Here is a 15,816-nt window from a genome sequence, read left to right on the forward strand (position 1 = left end):
AATTTTGCATCCTCTCGGCTACGCTACACATCGTCTCGCAAATAAAAAATTTGCTCGCCACGAAAGTAACACTTTTAATCCTAATATAACAATATACTATTTTCTTACAACTTCAAAAATCTTTATTTCAACATCTTTATTTATTTGAGCAAAAATCGCTCTGTGTTTTGGTCCCTTAGTACTGTATATGATTAGATTAGAAGTGGTGCTTGCTTTCTTTTTTACGGGTGTTCTACAATATTATGTATTTTTATATAGATGTAGGTATCTTTATTTTTGTTATCGCGGTGATGCTACTATTTATAAAATCCCATACATTCAGTGTAATTCATGGAATCCTATGTGTAGGTCAAATTATGAAACTATTTAGATAAGCAAATGCAAAATATTTTAAAGAAGCTAATGGAAGAAATAAACAATAATGCAATGTTTTTGACGTTTCACACTTTATCCCCTCTTATCACGTAAATTAATGTTTTTGTTTTTTATCTCTCATATAAAGCGCTTAAATGGGGAAATGAAGTTCAGTTTCAGGGTTAACTGTATGAGCTTAACATTGTGAAAATATCAGAAAGCCATAAAATGATGAATACAGCGTATAAAGTGAATGGAAATATCGATAAAAAATTAAGATTAGGCTCGACTGATGAAGAATTTTTTGAAAACCATGTGCTTCATACAGATAACGATAAGTAAGGATAATTCTATTTTATTTTTTCAAACTAAATTAGATTGATCAACTAAAAAGGTAGTAAATTGTTCATTCTTCTCTTATTTCATCTATAACTTAATTATTGTTGTTTTGCTCGATATAATTTGGTCATGACATTGGAAAATTTTTATTAAAAAATTTATTCGAAGAAAATATTGCAAAATCACTACTAGGTCAATCTAATTTGACATTCGCATGAGTCTCTTGTAGTTTTTACTTTTTTACATTAGTTTTTAAATTTCTTTTAATAATTATGTTTATATATTTATACATTAATATTCAGACAAAAATTATGTGACATAAATGTATGTAGTTACTATTTATTTACAACATTTTTAATAAGTACTACTTTTAATTTCAAATCATTTTTTTATAAAAATGATCAGAAATATTTCACAATAGGTACCTAATCGTGTGTGGTTTTGCTCATGACTGTAAAAATATAAGATTCTTAAAAAAGTTCAATATTGTGGTTTTAAACCCTTCTTTTATAAGTTTTTCTTGATACGACAAAAATTATGATTGTATATGATATGATAAATAAAATAAAACATGATAAATAAAATATGATATGATAAAATATGCATGATAAGAATTTAGAAACATCCTGTACAAGCAATATAAAATGTTATACTTCTTTTTTCGTTATTTACGTGATATTTTAAGTTTTCAGAATTCTTCTGTTCTTTGGATTAAATAAGGCAGATTAATTTAAATTTTGATATTTCTGACTGAACTTGAAAAAGAAGTACAATATATATTATTTTAAGTCATCAACATTTATATGTATAATAGATGGTACCTATATAGGTATACAGGGTGCAAATAAAATGACGGATTGGAGTACCGATTTCACTGGATAAAGTAGGGTTCCAAGGAAATTATATTTTAAATTGTGATTTCTCTGTAACTGTCAAGAAGTCCAATTCTGACTATTAACATAATATATATGTATACATTTTTTGCAGGTATACTTATGAAACCATTACGGAAACTGCAAATTTTCTTCGACAACAAGTGCCATTTAAACCTATGGTAGGAATTATTTGTGGCTCTGGCATGGGTGCGTATTGGGATGAAGGTTGTATTTTTGATTTTAAATATTGGTTGGTGTCACATTTCATACATCTCGTTATAATTCATAATTTTTTGCGATAAAGTGATTTACGTTAAAACATTAGAAAACGCGTTCCATATTTGCACACAATTAATTTTTAGATTACCAACTTCCAAGGTCTCTAAGGAAGTAAGTTGCCTACAGACTTTGACCTTGAGCTGTCCAATGGTATGGCAGCATTTCTGAGGCGGGAATATGTCATCGTATTAAAAATTTAATTTCCATCATGTAATTCAGTATTAGTTATTTGAATTATTAATAATTTTAATAGTTCTTGCGTGAGTAGATATTTTTAAACATTGCAGTTATAACATTATTTAGGTATCGAATATGTAAAAAAAAAACAAGAACACAATTCGATGTGCAACATATGATTAAGTAGTTAGGTAAATCGATTGTTTTCGATGCTGCAACAAAATAGTCATAATTTCGGTCAGATGCGACTAAATTAAAACTTTATGATTTACCTACTTCCAGTATAAGCAGGAAGCTGTTTTAAATGATTATCGCATACAAGGAGCAACGAGCAACATAATCTACATAATACGTACTATTCGATTTATAATACCAATGACGTCACTCATGAGTTTATGAGTGGAAGTGGTGCGAGGGGATCGGCAGTTTGTAGGCAACCTACTTCTTTTAGCGATCTTGGCCAACACCTACAACGAATTATAATCGCAGCACACCATAACATTGAAATAATTTGGTACAATTTATGCTAGACTAACTACGTAATTATAATTAACCTATTTTTAATATTATTTAAAATAAAAACAAATATTGAAATTCTAGAAACTGAATTGGTACCAAAAGCCATTAAATATTAATTTACTAAGTGATCCCAAATCTTTTTTAAATTTTCATTATGAAACAGAAGTTATATCGTGATCTCTTTAATACTCAATATTTAGATATTGACAAAACAATTAATACTTTAAAAGTAAAAGAACTAATAATAATAATGTTTAAAATTGACTAATGAATTATTTTTTTGACCAGTTCATTGAAATTAAAATTTTGCAACGATATTTGTATTACGTACATTTCCGAAAACTTTCTTGATCAATTGCTTGTCGAAAATTGGTTGGTGAACTTATAATTATCTAATTCAATATCTGCTTACTTGTCAACAAAATGTTTTTCTCTTTGTACATGTACGATGTACTTTTTTTTAAATAACGTACTTACATATGTTTTTTAAATCCTTAAATTATGACCTTTGAATAAATCAAATTAGAAAAATGTTATATCTGCATCTAGATAACTAAACACAAATTTGTCACGAATTATTTCTGGAAGTCACCTTATTCGATCTTCAAAAAAAAAATGTTATTGATTTGTTTATCTCTTTGTGTTGCTTATTAAAAGAATTCCATTAAATTATTATTGTGAAATATTTTATTATCTTAGTCCAAGAAAAATTGTTAAATGTTAAAAAACCACCAATGATTAAGATATTATTTTGTTTTGTAATTTACAAGATAATTATGTGGAAATGTTGCGTTATTTTCTACATCATGAAATAATTTACAATATTATTTATTATTGTGCCCCCTATAGCTCGGTGTCAGAGGGCAATGATGAAATTTGTGCTATTATTTATACGTATTTATATACATACATAAATTAATGACCGCTTATATTTATTATTAAAAGAAATATTTCCACCGTGTCTTAATAACGATTTTATATTAATTAAGGAACACCCTGTATAAGGAGTTATTAACAAAATTGTACAATTCACATTACCTTTCACTGTTGAAAATTATTCAGTTTATCACATTCTGTAGACTATTTGGATCATATAAAATTTAATTTGATTTTAACCAGAAATTTTCTTGCGATTTTAAAGACATATACAGGGTGTCCCGTTCATGTTTCAAAAAAACTTGTGTGCAAGTTCCTCATGGGAAAATAATAGGGGTAGTTCATGTAAGGTTTTTTTCTTAGACGCCCTGTTTTCGAGATACAGTGTGTTGAATTTGTTACTTTCTAAATGTTTTCCTTAATTATCTTTCGGCTAAAGATAAAAATGGCAAAATTTGTACACGAGTAAACATCAATTGTGCGTTAAGAATAATGTGCAAACGGTCCTTTTCTGAAAAGCAGTGTCGCCGATACAGGTAATTGGAGGGGTACAATTGAACAAATATGTTAAAGTCAAAAATTTATTACATTTTCTAAAGGGTTCTGTAAACTCTAAAGTATACTACAAAAAAAGGTATACTTGTCGAAATTCGGTAGCATGTACCATTTTCAAGAAAAATGAAGTTGCATATCTAATGTAGTATTTCGAGTTTACACATTTATTTAATTGTGCAGCTGTTTTGTTCTGTATGTCTCCGAGTCTGTTTCCTAATATTTTTCTGTTTTTATAACTTTTTTTAGCATTCATGTCCATCAACAATTCAGTCAATTCAACAATTGTTTATTTTGGTAGATAATGGTAGTGTAGTAGTTTACAAAATCCAAAATTAGTTAATAATAACTAATTAATTACCATAATCTGTTTATTTTGATTTACTTTTTTAAATGTTAGTTTACAACAAACTGAAACTTAAAATAAATTTAATTTTTTTTTTATTTAAAATGTTTTACAATTTAACTTGTTTCATGTGATACGTGAGAAATTAAAATTATAGTCTTAAATGCAAATACTGTTGATAGCTAAATGTCTTTAGCTCATTCAGTGGTAAGGTCCTCTTTCAATTTAATATTTTGTTAATGTACACTCGACGCAAGATAAAGGTTTCCAATCTGAATCGTATTTTGTTAGAAATTTGACGGCTTAACCGCTTGTCTATATGGGGCGTTCCCATTAAACTCGTGTGGCAATATTTTACCGTCACATCTGACATTTTACGATTTTGTACAAAAATGCTTTCCTGGTAGATTGGCATTTTTAAAACGCGACTAATCGGCAAACTCTTATAGCAGACCCCGTATACATTTTTTATTATCTTGTTTCTATTAAAAGAGTTGCATTTACATTACAATAGAAAAATCGATTCATCCTGGTTAATAAATCTTGCGAAACGTCTACTACCTACTTACGAATAGTTAGATTGAATGGATTTAAGAAAATTAAAAATTTTATTTTTTTTATTTTGAAAACCCTGCGGCTCGGAAAGAATCTACGTGTGTTTAACAAAATTTACTTAATTTTAGCCACAGAATGGGCCTCTGGTTTTTCTTACGCCATTAATTCTTATGCCATTAAATGCCATTAATGAACACTGTATAGGTGCCCGCAATGAAATCAGTTGAAGTTCCTTATAAATGTTGTAAAGCATACAATTCTACATAAAAATGGCTTCTTCACTTTTTCTTGTACTATTACAATTAACAGAGTTAGGGAGGCTGGAAGATAAGGGAAGATTTCAGAGATTTAAAAAAATTATAACAAGCAGAAAAATGAATGATTTTGTAATCAATCAATGTTTTTTTTTCAATCTACTCTAAAAAATGTAACTTTTCTTTTCAGAGAAATATATATAATTTTTAATTTTTAATTAGAAAGTTATATAACAATTTCAAATTTTTATTCGTTAATTTTAATGATGTAACAAAACTAAAACAATTTTTTTCTATACTATTCGATTGATTATTTAAAATAATGAAAAGTTACCTTCGAATTTTTTTTTACGTTTGCTTTTTAGACAGATACAAATTTATTTATCTTTTTATATTTCGAATTTTATTTAGCTCCTACGACACTACCAGGACAAAGATAAAAAATCACGTTCGCTTTGTCGCACTCATGGTAGGTACCGAAGTTGTGGACAACTCGTATGCTTATGACAAAGATAGATTATTTCGTTTGCTATTGTCAATGAGCGTGCGTCAGTTAACGTGTTTCTTTAAATTATTGTATGCTCAATATCCATTGTTAATTTCAAAAAGGTAAATACATATTAATAAGGATTAATATTTTTTCTTTTAGTCTAAAACGGATTTAAACGGATGCAAACTAACCCTCATGTTCACCCCCAAAAATAATATTTCCGTGATAAGAGTCAAGAGTTTCAATTGAAAACACTTTTTAATCGCAGAAGTATTGCGTCATTAGTGTTTGTCTATAAAATACTAAAATATCTTATAAATGATTCGTATATTTTATCATTATTTAAATTTAATATTTCGCCCATATAACAGCCAGACATTACCTTTTACTTTTTATACCTGTTGTTAAAACTATTCGATGTACAAATTTTATAATAGAATTCGAAATTTATTTAATTATAGCTATGTACCTTGATTCGCACCCTATATTTTTCTTTTTATATTTTTTTCTTTATATTTTTTTTACTATTAATTTGTTTAATTGATGTAAATTGCTGTAGTTCTCATGTTACTGTTGTTGTCATGCACATTATTTGTAAGAAGTAAATGTTATGATTGTCCATGTAATTAGACAGTTTGTCTGTTTGGAATGAATAAATAAATAAATAAATAACTCGGGTTCTAATCAATATTTTGCAATGAAATAAAATGGAAATTACTTCTTATAAAAAAAACATTTATGGGCTTATGTAAACGTCAGTTGAATGAACAGTATGACGATATTCCACCAAATAGAGATACACTCTGGGAACGTATACAAAACATTTAGAACGCTATAGACGTGAATTATATACGACGGACGCCTTGTTACATCTATGCCAAACAGATTACAACCGTTATTGATTCGGTTGGACATATTATTAGACTGTTTTGTTTTTTCATTTTTTATAAAATGATGTCAAAATAAGTAAATAAGTTCATAACATTATGGGCCCGGAAATGCTTCCTTTCTGATAATGTAAAATTTAAAAAAAAATAATTTTTTTCTAAATATTTCGAAAACGATTTAAGATATTACACTGAGCTTTGGTGTATAGTACAGTGGCAGTGTAATATCTTAAATCGTTTTCGATATATTTAGAAAAAACCGGATTTTAAATTTCTTTCGATATCTATCTCAGAAAGGAAACATTTCCGGACCCATAATGCCGAACTTATTTAGGTACTTATTTTCACTTCCAGAACACGTCCTTAAAATATTTCCCTTTCCTCCCGAAACTGTATAAGTTATAATAAAACTGTAGTTTACAATATTTTTTATTTTGTTGCCTTCATGACCTACCTACCTACTTTCTACAGAATATGACACAAATTCTTATTTCAAAATATTAATTTTCTCAGGGACAAGAAAAATAATGTGGCAAGACAAAATAATTTCAAAACCTGTATACTCTTCACTTTTTATAATGCATATGTATACTTGCGTGTCGTTACACACGTGCCTACACACAAAAAAAATATGACACACCCCTAATTATTGATGCCTCCCAAAATTCCTATTAATAGTCCACCGGCTCGTCCCTTTAAAAGTAGTATGCCTTTTAGGTTGGAAACCTTTATCTTGCGTCGTGTACTTGAGCCGTTTTATGTGAGCAAAAAAAAATGCAACTTCATTTTTACCGAAAATGGTACATGCTACCGAATTTCGACAAGTATATCTCTTTTTTGTAGTATCCTTTAGAGTTTACAGAACCGTTTAGAAATGTAATAAATTTTGACAACATATTTTTTCTTCCATTGTACCCCTTCAATTACCTGTATCGGCGACACTGCTTTTCAGAAAGAAATCGTATGCACATTATTCTTAACGCACAGTTGATGTTTACTCGTGTCGTTTGACATTTTTATCATTAGCCGATTTAAAGATAATTAAGGAAAACCATTTGGAAAGTAACAAATTCAACACACTGTATTTCGAAAACACGGCGTCTAAGAAAAAAACTATACATAAACTACCCCCATTATTTTCCCATAAGGAACTTGCACACAAGTTTTTTTGAAACATGAACGGGACACCCTGTATAAAGAATATGACTTGTATTTCGAAGATATAAACTAAACTTGTGTAACTATTTTTAAATAAATACCCTATATATTTGTCGTTTTTTGAAACTCCTGTTGTTTTTTGATTACGACAATATGATAATTGGACCAAATATACCTACCTTAGTCCAAAGTTATTTTATTTGCAGTTACAAGATATGTTACGGAATACCTCGAAAAATGTTTCATGTAAATAAATGAAATTCAAACTAGCGAATTTGAATATAATAATACCTCTACCCCTCATTCTAATCGCAAGGATTAGCCCAGAACTTGGAGACTTGTGCGGGAGAGGGGGCGGCACATTATTATTCAGCGGGCTGCATGTGCGCCCAGGGACGACTTACGTTAGCCCTAACCACCATTCACTGCAGGAATGAGGGAAACCTGGAAAATTTCATTAGTTAGGGGGGTGGTCAAAAGTCGACCGATATCAATATCTCACATTGAGCTAAGCCAACGTTCTTCCACCCCATCATACCCGCAGATAGGGTGCCTAATTCCCCTCTACGAATATACTCTACGGCCGTGAAGATCGAACCCGCGACAGTGACATTCATCGATTCAAGTATTGACGCCTCGAGCCGCTCGACCACCAACCAATTTGCTATTTAAAATTGCAATTGAGATACAAAATTCGCATACATTGTTTTCGTAAAAGATACAGTTTTAGGATAATTTTTGGATTTATCAACTATCTGATAGGTTTATTTTAGATTTAAAAAATTATAACTTGCAAATTATTGGTTTTCGAATAAAATAAAATATATCTAATTGTGAATCAAGTAAATGATATAATTGCATTCAAATTCAGTGAATTTTGATCATTTTGATTTGATTAAGTCCTCAGCCCAAGTTTCATTAATCTAAGCCAAACATATTTCGAGACATTTGGGAATTTGTGATGTTTTGCAAATACTTATACACCTTGTAACTTGCAAATAAAGTAAGTAACGTTAGATAACGTAATACTAAAGTATATTCGACCCAATGGTCATACTTCGATCTCAAGATTATGTGGTGGTATTTGTGATCTTTCATTTTGAATAATTTATAAGATATTAAACTGTTTCGTTGAAATGGAACACAAAAAGATTTTATAACTGAACTCTTTGTTGTGCTGATGTGACAGTACGCCATTATTACCTTTTTAGTTAAATTGCATCAGCTATCATAATAAATAAAGAAATCTTTTGCTTAAAAATGTTTCAGAATTTAGAAATTTTAAATTAATGTTATAGGTTGAAACGTATTGGAAATCCACCACATCTACGCAACTGAACAATTCTTTAGTCGTAAATCTTTATCAAAAACTGCGATTTAATGGTTTTATTTCCTAAGGGCTCTAGGATCCTTTATAGCCAATAAGAGCTGGCGTGATTTTTTTCCCATCATTTGTACCAAAGGATAAGTACTTACATTAATGGTGAAATATGTTTAAAGTGAACAAATATCGCTACGTCTGCCAATGCAAACCGGCAGCGTTTGGCCGGAGACGGCTACTCAAATTTGTTTTTTTTCAAAAACTTGATTTCTACCACCTGCAGACTATGAAATTCGGCTTTAGGAATACAATTTGACCACAAAAGTGTAATGGCAGACAATAAAATCGGTAGCGTTTCTTAATTACAGTCAATAATAGGTTTCGCCGCGAACATCGTATCGCTCGCAAAAAAATGCACACGTTGGAAGTATGGTTTTCGTATAAGTTTTAACTTATTTTAGATAGGCGATTATAAATTAAAAAATGCAACATAACAAGTTTGTAGACACGCCATTAGAAAATAATTTTTATATTTTTTATTTCAGGGTCTATAATATTTAGTTTTCTTATTATTGAATGTTAAGTTTCAGGTGGTACAAATCAAGGAGTTTTTGAAAAAAAAAACAAATTTGAGTAGTAGCGTCCCGTCCGGCCAAAAGCTGCCGGTTTGCAACTGCAGACGCAGCGATATTTGTTGACTTTAAACAATATTTCAACATTAATGTGCTTATCCTTTGGTACAAGTGGTGGAAAAAAATCACGCCAGCTTAGGCTATTAAATATTAGATCTGAAACAGTTTTGAATAAATTCAAGAACCATTGAAGCTATACACGTCAAATTTGATTCAGTTCAGCTCCTTATGTAAAATTTAATCATCAACTAATCAGTCTATCCAAGGGGTTTCAACTGCCAAAAAATTTAATGTTCAAGAAAAAAGAAGATTTTAAGATCAAGATTAATTAAACAAGACTTTTAACAAAAATTCTTTCTAAAGTCGATATTTAAAAATACACCATTATCTTTTAAGAATGCTAACTTTCAAACAGGGTTATGAGAATTGTCATTTCGTATCCAAAGAAATTGCAATATCTTGTATTAGTATTCGCTTTAGCCTAAACCTCTGGTATTTATAATCGGCAAACAGCTTAGGTGTCAATTTTACGGGAATGAAGAAATTAAATAAAGGAATGCTTGGTTTAAAAAACAATACGTTTGCTTGAACTATAGACAAGCATAGGAAAAATGCGATTACGATCGCTATTATAATCTCCCTCTTCTTCTTAAGGATTTCTATTTTTTATACCAAAATTACATAAAAAATGTGGCGGCTTGAGATAAAAGTCAGTGCAAAATTTAATTTTTTTAAATTCTTTTTTGCTCAATGAATTTATGGTTAGCTGTTTGAGTTACTCTTTTGTAACGCCTCGTCTTTAGAATTTCTTATAACACTTAGATACTCGATATTTCTCTAATTTTTCATCATCATGCACACTGATAATTTTAAAGACAATAAAAAAATGTTATATTTATACTATTGTATTTTGCAGGCTGCTTGGCAGACGCTCTGGATGGGAAAATAGAGTTTCCTTACGAATCAATTCCGCATTTTCCTAGAAGTACGGTAGAAGGGCATGTGGGAAAATTAGTTTTCGGTCACTTATCCGGAGTTCCTGTCGTGTGCATGAAGGGTCGTTTTCATTACTATGAGGGATATCCATTGTGGAAATGCGCTATGCCAGTACGGGTAATGAAACTCCTAGGGGTGACTCATTTGATTGCGACGAACGCCGCAGGAGGCTTAAATCCAAATTTCAAAGTTGGAGATATAATGTTAGTGAAAGATCATATTAACCTCATGGGATTTGCAGGAAACAATCCTCTACAAGGACCTAACGACGAGCGTTTTGGTCCGAGATTTCCCCCTATGAACACGGCTTATAGCAGGGAATTAATCAGAGAGGCAAAAAAAGTTGCTAAAGAATTAAAGATGCAGGATATTATCCACGAAGGCGTTTACACTTGTTTAGGCGGTCCCAACTTTGAAACAGTTGCGGAATTAAGGATGCTGAGCATGTTAGGGGCTGACACAGTTGGCATGTCAACCGTTCATGAAGTTATAACAGCCAGACACTGCAATTTAACCGTCCTTGCATTTAGTTTAATTACTAATATGTGTATAACTGATTATGAGATAAGAGATAATCCTAATCACGAAGAAGTCATCGATGTCGGAAAACAGAGGGAGGACGTCCTTAAGTTGTTTGTGCAAAATTTGGTAAAACTTATTTCAAAATCATGCAAAAAATAAACGTGCAGTCATCTCAGAATGTTTTTCTGCTAAGTATACATACAATTTTATTTATGCTTTATAATATGTCTTCTGAAAATTTGATATCTGTAAAAAATTGTGATTTCATATTTATTTTTTTATTTAAAAAAATGTATATAATTAAAAAGATTGACATTCCTTTGAAGTTTTTCTTTATTCCACTGTGGATGGCCGGAGCAATGTTTTTGTAGGAACAGGTACTAACTGTCCTGGCTTTAAAGAAAACTTTTTTCGAAACATTTGCTCCTGTTCCAACTACTGCCCAATTTATTTAAGAAATGCGACGAGGGACGGAGCTTCCATAAATGATTACAAGCCATGTGACCGATAATACCTACATGGTTGATACTATCAATTGAAAATTCCTAAACCTCAGTGGAGTCGTTAAAGGGCTTAGATGTTATTAAATAAAATTATTTTTCAAATTAATTGACATGAACTATTCGTATTAAACTTAATACATACCTACAATTTAGTATTACTAAAATTGAAAAATAATTTTGTTTTTGCGTTGAAATACTTTCAACCTTACCCACTAAAAGGAGACTTCACTTGTTAATGAACAAATTGCAAATTTTACTATCGAAACAATAACAATGAGATGTGAGTTCATAACAATTTATAATTTTTTATTTTATTACAACGTAAAATAAACAGAGACAGTTTATTTTTGATCTTTAGATAAAATAACAAAAAAGTTACATGATTTACTAATCATTGCTCTAACAACATTACTTCGCTGCAATAAAATAAATTTAGTTTTAAAACATTAAATATTATATGTTCTTTATTCTGCTATGCATATTTTCATATACCGGGTGTCCCGGTAAACGATACAAAAAAGTCGTGTACAAATAGATGAGGTCAAAATAATATCAGTTCTTCATATACATTTTCTTATACGGGCCTTCGTTAACAAGTTACGGACCTTCAAAGGTGACAATCAAAAAGTTATTTTTATTTACAGTCTCTAAACTATTATCTTCAGCCTGATGCAAATTTGGGGATCAATAACACGTGCTTACAGCTTGTTTTTGATGTTGTAAGCGAAACTTCATTATGCCTAGAATGCCAGGGATGGACTATGCCCAATGGTTAACCACCCAGAATTTTTGCATAGATGACGATCGCAATCTATCTGCATAAAAAATAATTCCCTGAAGAATTTGCCAACGATAATTGTGGAGATAATGTGGGTGTGGGCTCTGCAAGGGCTACTTCTAGTGGACTGTATTTTGGAGACGGATTCCCGGGGAATAATTACTCCGTTATTGAACTGAACACTAATTTATTAACACTGTAATACTTGAGTATTGGTTTGACAATAGGTACGAATTTTTCTATCTTATTTGACAGTAGTAAATCTGAGAACATGCGTTTTTCTACGCTTGCTTTACTTTTAATCATATTACTACCTTAGATAGGCTTAACCGCAGTGAGGCCGAGGACTCGCTCTACCTATCCGATAGATAAACCGCGAATTTATTTAAACTTACAACATCCTCCCCACGCCAAAGTGATAAAAGTTGGTCTTTAAACCATATCAGATTGCGGTAAAGGGCAAATTTTGTTAATTGGAGGTACAAAAATACCATGGGCAGTTCGTACCTTCACTACTCTTACTTTTTGATCTGGCCCTGGCATTACTTCAACGATTCTAGCGATAGGCCACTGTAATGGAGGCACATTATCCTCTTTTAAAAGCACTACCATATTTTCTTTCAAGTTAGGGAGGACCTTAGACCATTTAGGACGGTTTTGTAAACGATGGAGATACTCAACTGACCATCTTCGCCAGAAGTGTTGCTGAATGCTACTGCACCGCTGCCAGAAAGATAACCTATTATCAGGAATATGACTAACGTCTCTTTCAGGGTAAGAAGTTAACGATTCCCCTATTAGGAAATGACCTGGGGTGATGCATGAAAAATCGGAAGGGTCATTTGATAGTGAACTGATTGGTCGTGAGTTTAGGATAGCTTCAATTTGGGCTAATATTGTTGAAAGTTCTTCAAAAGTTAAGTTTGAATTTCCGACTACTCTACGAACATGGAATTTAGTCGATTTTATTCCAGCTTCCCATAATCCTCCCCAGTGGGGACTGTTTGGGGGAATAAATTTCCATTCAGTTTCACGTAACGTCAAAAAATTCTGAATAGCATTACGGTTTCCTGGTAAATTGAAAAATTCGTATACTGCATTGAGCTGATTGTGAGCTCCTTTAAAATTGGTAGCGTTATCACTGTAAATGATTGACGGTTGTCCTCGTCTAGCGATAAATCTTTTCAACGTTAATAAGAATGCTTCAGTTGACAAACTGGAAACTAATTCGATGTGGATCGCTTTTGTGACCATGCAAACAAAAAGAGCTATATAACATTTAGTAGTAGCTGGTCGGCGAAGCTTTGACTGTTTTATGAATATTGGTCCGCCAAAGTCTAACCCTACTTTAAGGAAAGGTCGCACGATTGATATTCTGTCAGCTGGGAGTGATCCCATGATTTGTTGAGTGGGTTTCGGTTTAAATCTATGACAAACGACACAATTTCTTATGACCTTTTTTATTTCTCGCAAACCATTTAATGGCCAAAATTTTAACCTAATATTTGCCAAAACAGTTTGTGGTCCGGCATGTTTAAGTAACTCGTGTTCGTATTTAATTAACAAGTTTGTAAAATGAATTTTTGATGGTAAGATTATTGGGTGTTTTTGATCGAAACTTATGTCAGCTTGATTTAATCGACCACCTACGCGTAATATGGCGTATTCATCGATAAAAGGATTCAATGAATGAATGGTACACTCTGATAATGAATTTTTCGACCTCAACTCCGCAAGTTCTCGATTAAAATAAGTTTCCTGGACGCAATTGACTAATTTTCTTAATGAATTTTTTAATTCTTCCACAGATAAATTTCCTGTGAGTCGATTAGTGTTTAACTTGGAATTGTGAACAAATCGTAAACAATATGCCAAGGATCGCTGTAGTCTTGAAAACCTAGAAAAAATGGATATAAATAAGGTTCTATTTGAAGTTACTTGAGAGATCAACGTAGTCTTTCTTTCTTCAATGGCAATGATTTCAGGTAAAGACGAAGGATGATTTTCAAATGTAGATTTATAAATTTGAAAGAACTTTGGACCGTGCCACCATAACTGACATGATTTTATCTCAGGGGCATTTATCCCTCTAGATAATAAATCAGCGGGATTGTCAGAAGACGGTATATGTTTTCAAGTGGCAATCGTAGTGAGTTCGTGGATTTCTGAGACTCTGTTGGTTACAGAAGTAGTCCATCGACAAGGATCGGAGTTTAGCCAACTCAGTACGATTTGTGAATCTGTCCACAATAAAATTTTGTCAAATTTTAATGAAATTGCTTTGTAAACTTTATGAAATAATCTTGCTAGCAAAACAGCACCACAAAGTTCGAGTCGAGGTAACGAGACGACTTTGAGTGGGTCAATTCTTGATTTTGAACATAATAATATTGAAGAACACGATTGATTAATATATAAAACTCTCACGTACAAACATGCGCCATATGCAGATTTCGCGGCGTCTGAGAATCCATGTAATTGAATTTCCTGAATGGGGGTAGAACAAAAAATCCATCGTGGGACAGACAGAGATGACAAATTTGAGGTATTTTTTGAAAATTTGTCCCATATTCGTTGCAATTCTTGGGGCAACTGTTCGTCCCACCCAATTTTGCTTAACCAAATTTTTTGCATCAAGATTTTTGCTGTTACTACAATTGGACCAATAAACCCTAAAGGGTCGAACATTTGAGCAATACATGAAGGAACCTGTCTCTTTGTCAGGGCTTTATAAGATGAGGTATGAACATGTGAAAATTATCTGAATTGGAATTCCATGAAATTCCCAACACCTTATTATACGAAGATTCGTTCAAATTGACATTGCTAGCCTTTTTATTATCTACAATGCCTTTAAGAATGATATTGTTGTTTGAACACCATTTATGCAGGTAAAATCCTGAGGGCTCTAACATTTGTTTAAGTTCACCTATAAGTCGAGTTCCCTCCTGAACTGAATTTGCTCCCATTAAAATGTCATCGACATAGCATTGTGATAAAATGGCCTTTGAAGCCAAGGGGTAAGTTGTACTTTCATTCTGCGCTAAATATGACAAACACCTAGTGGCTAAAAATGGAGCACGATTGGTGCCATACGTTACTGTGTTAAGCTGCAAGCATCTTAATTGACCTTTCGGGTCATCTCTCCATAATACGTTTTGAAGAAAACGTTGTCGAGGATTTATTTCTATGCATCTATAAATTTTTTGTATGTCTGCTGTTACTGCAAACTTAAAGGTGCGAAATCTAATGAGAATGTCAAATAATTCCGGTTGAACCGTCAACCCTTTGAGCATAATGTCGTTTAACGAAAGTCCTGTCGTGGTTTTCATAGATCCGTCAAACACTACTCTTAACTTAGTAGTAGAGTTTGACTCGCGAATTACGCAGTGATGAGGCAAAA

General features: G+C 31.8%; 1 protein-coding gene across 2 annotated transcripts; it reads left to right on the forward strand.

Annotated features, from left to right (window-relative positions):
- The first annotated feature begins 523 nt into the window (after positions 1-523).
- LOC108911171 (purine nucleoside phosphorylase) lies at positions 524-11,322 on the forward strand. 2 transcript variants are annotated; one of them, XM_018716031.1, is made up of 3 exons: positions 524-692; positions 1,681-1,793; positions 10,531-11,322. In XM_018716031.1, the coding sequence occupies exons 1-3, from the start codon at positions 583-585 to the stop codon at positions 11,289-11,291; spliced, it is 984 nt and encodes a 327-aa protein (XP_018571547.1). In that variant the 5' UTR covers positions 524-582; the 3' UTR covers positions 11,292-11,322. The 2 variants fall into 2 exon arrangements, with proteins under 2 accessions (XP_018571547.1, XP_018571548.1); XM_018716032.1 differs by having other exon boundaries at positions 1,681-1,775.
- The last annotated feature ends 4,494 nt before the right edge of the window (positions 11,323-15,816 follow it).

Source organism: Anoplophora glabripennis, unplaced genomic scaffold, assembly GCF_000390285.2.
Source record: "Anoplophora glabripennis isolate ALB-LARVAE unplaced genomic scaffold, Agla_2.0 scaffold666, whole genome shotgun sequence".
In the NCBI taxonomy this organism is placed as follows: Eukaryota; Metazoa; Arthropoda; class Insecta; order Coleoptera; family Cerambycidae; genus Anoplophora; species Anoplophora glabripennis.

Excerpts from the sequence above, each read along its gene's own strand:
- LOC108911171 (XM_018716031.1), top strand. The coding sequence starts at position 583 with ATGATGAATACAGCGTATAAAGTGAATGGAAATATCGATAAAAAATTA. Across the intron at positions 693-1,680 it reads CTTCATACAGATAACGATAA|GTATACTTATGAAACCATTA; the intron begins GTAAGGATAATT and ends CATTTTTTGCAG. Across the intron at positions 1,794-10,530 it reads GGGTGCGTATTGGGATGAAG|GCTGCTTGGCAGACGCTCTG; the intron begins GTTGTATTTTTG and ends TGTATTTTGCAG.